This window comes from Diadema setosum, chromosome 12 (genome assembly GCF_964275005.1).
Source record: "Diadema setosum chromosome 12, eeDiaSeto1, whole genome shotgun sequence".
Taxonomy (NCBI): domain Eukaryota; kingdom Metazoa; phylum Echinodermata; class Echinoidea; order Diadematoida; family Diadematidae; genus Diadema; species Diadema setosum.
This window is the reverse complement of record NC_092696.1, coordinates 39,059,098-39,061,713: the sequence shown is the minus strand read 5'-3', so window position 1 is coordinate 39,061,713 and position 2,616 is coordinate 39,059,098. Positions and strand designations below refer to the sequence as shown.

Below are 2,616 nucleotides of genomic sequence, written 5' to 3'. Positions count from 1 at the left end.
CGCAAGGCTTACCCCGGAAAGGTGTGACACGGCCTTAAACCTGGCCACAATTACCCATCTCCCAAACCGTTTAGCAAAGTAATGGAGCTGACTTCACCAAAAACACTTCGGATTATTTCGAAATTTTGCCTTAATACATGTCGAATTCAGTATAAGAAATATTGAGGCCGTATGAGGCCGTAAACGCCAGTTTCTGGGCTCCATCTTAAGTTGCAGTAATCATGAGGCGGTGATCATACATGTCCTGATAGTATTGCATGGCGTCATCAGACAAGGCTATGACATCAGGAGGGAGGTGGTCACGTGATAAAGGTTCTGCCGGAGCCAACAGCCGTGTACTTGAATACGCCGTTGAGGAGTAAATGTCGTTCGCAACGAAGTTGCCAGGCTGCTTCCACGAGGTCCCAGTCGCTGCCCCATCCTGCCAGTTTACGACAGACTCGGTGTAAGGTAGTCCAACCTTCTCGCAGAATGTGGTCATCATGGGGACAGGCTTGGCAAGAAGGTCGGAAGAATCGATAACGATCGGGTTAGGATCAATGCTCTCCCTCACGTAGGTCCAGAGAGCATGTAGTCTCGGGTAGTACTCCCACGGCTCCCCTAGTTCCGGGTAATCTCGACAATCAAACGTATGATCGCTTTCTTCTGAGCTGATAGTACCGACACATCGGAGCTGCCTGAAATTCGCTTTGCGTAGGGAGAGAAATGTAAGAAACGGATGCCGGATGAGAAAGGCGTGTTGATAACCTGACGGGATGTATTCTCGAAGCTTGTCATCTCTAATACCAATGCCCAAGTCCTTCACGAAGACGTTCTTTTCTTTAACTCCCTCCAGCGTTCTTTTGGTGTACGCATATCTGTGACAGTGTTTATGGAAAAAAGAATGAATATGTACTAAGTGTTAAGGTTTATGAGGTGACATACTTAAAACGGCAAAGTCTTCTTAAAATAATACATTGTATAACATAAAGTAAAACAGGGAAATGACGTAAGATACGCGCTGTAAAGAAAAAGAAGAACGCCAGTTTTTGTTTGCTATTTTACTGGAGAAATATGCAGATTTGATCTATTTCACTATGTAGCAATAATGATGTGTGTGTGTGTGTGTTTTTTTTTTTTTCAGAACTGTAATTCACATTACAGGTAGCTACAATGAAACCCCACGAGACCGACACTACGCAAAGAAGGCTCACGAGACCGACAGGGTGAACATCGCCATCTACATGTCAAGTACAAGTATGTATACCTGTACAGAGCGTTCCATGGAAGGGAAATAACATACTGGTGGGTGCAATTTCGTCATCCTATCGAGCTAGACATTGTAACTTAATTGAAGAGCACCTCCAACGTATCAACGACGTCAAATATGTGTTTTTACACCTGTAGCTTTTAGGGTGCAGTTCTGTCACGCTTCGGGGATCGACATTGATACCGATCATTTATTTAACGATTTTTTCTCTTCCTGCCCCCCCCCCCCCTCCCAAAATTAATTAATTAATTAATTAATTAATTAATTAATTAATAACAAATAAAAGAGGATAAGAACAATCTGTCCGCCCTTGTTTTCTTGATCATTTGCCAGTGTGTAATCGTGGCTATTCTACAAGCTTTACTTCTTTGATGGATCCTTCTCCAGTCTTTAAAAGATATCATGATTTCATTTAACGGACATACAACATAATTTTGTTTATTTATTGGAGCATCAGTAATGAACTTGTGAAATTAAAGGCGTTTATCTTGGACGTGAACGAAAAAAAAAATGCCTCAAGAGAAAAAAAAAATAAAACCACATATCTCATTTCAGTGTAGACGAATGTTTGCGATATGATATGATATGATATTATGTTTACACACACACACACACACACACACACACACACACACCACACTCAACAAAAAAGTAAGTTCCCCTAACATTTTTTGATATATCTCCAAAAGTATTTTACGGATTTTCATAACTCAAACTGAAATGGATAGGAAATTTCATTACTCATAACATGAATGGCATATCATTGCCACCAGATATCATTATTGGTGTAAAAAACGCATTTTATGTCAAAATGCATGGGGAAAAAGTTGCACTTTCGGCTATATGAAGCATATTGTACACATTTCCTATGTAAGTTAGCAAATGACCTTTTTAAATTGTGTAATTCTCAGGAATTTCTTCAGGTACAATGTGCTTCCCTATTAAACAGATGTTATGCATACTTTTTGAACAATAGGCCTTCTCAATATGAAAATATTGGTAGAAGCCATGTGATTTGTAATTCCAATTCAGGTTGATCACATTAATGTGCCTGTGGGCATTTTGCATCATGCCCGCAAGTTGTAGATCAGTTTGCTGAGGGAAATGGCATCGAACGTATGGAGTGGCCTACAAGATCCCCTGACTGTAATCCAGTGGAGAATCTTTGGGATATCATTAAGTGGAAAGTGAGCAAGAAGTTGAAAGATGACACTTCACTGCAAGAATTTCAGCGCATCTTGCAGAGAGCATATAGACCAACATTGAGCGGCGCCAAGTACAAACTTTAGTTAACAGCTTGAGGAGGAGATGGCGGCTGGTCATTGCGGGTTGTGGACATATCAATTATCAAATACTTCACTATATGC

The 2,616-nt window shown here is 40.6% G+C and overlaps 1 protein-coding gene across 1 annotated transcript; it reads right to left on the bottom strand.

The window, feature by feature from the left end:
* Positions 1–205: 205 nt before the first annotated feature.
* LOC140235940 (uncharacterized) lies at positions 206–1,219 on the bottom strand. Its single transcript, XM_072315932.1, has 2 exons — positions 1,194–1,219; positions 206–857 (listed from the first exon to the last, which is right to left on the bottom strand). The coding sequence occupies exons 1-2, from the start codon at positions 1,217–1,219 to the stop codon at positions 206–208; spliced, it is 678 nt and encodes a 225-aa protein (XP_072172033.1).
* Positions 1,220–2,616: the final 1,397 nt, after the last annotated feature.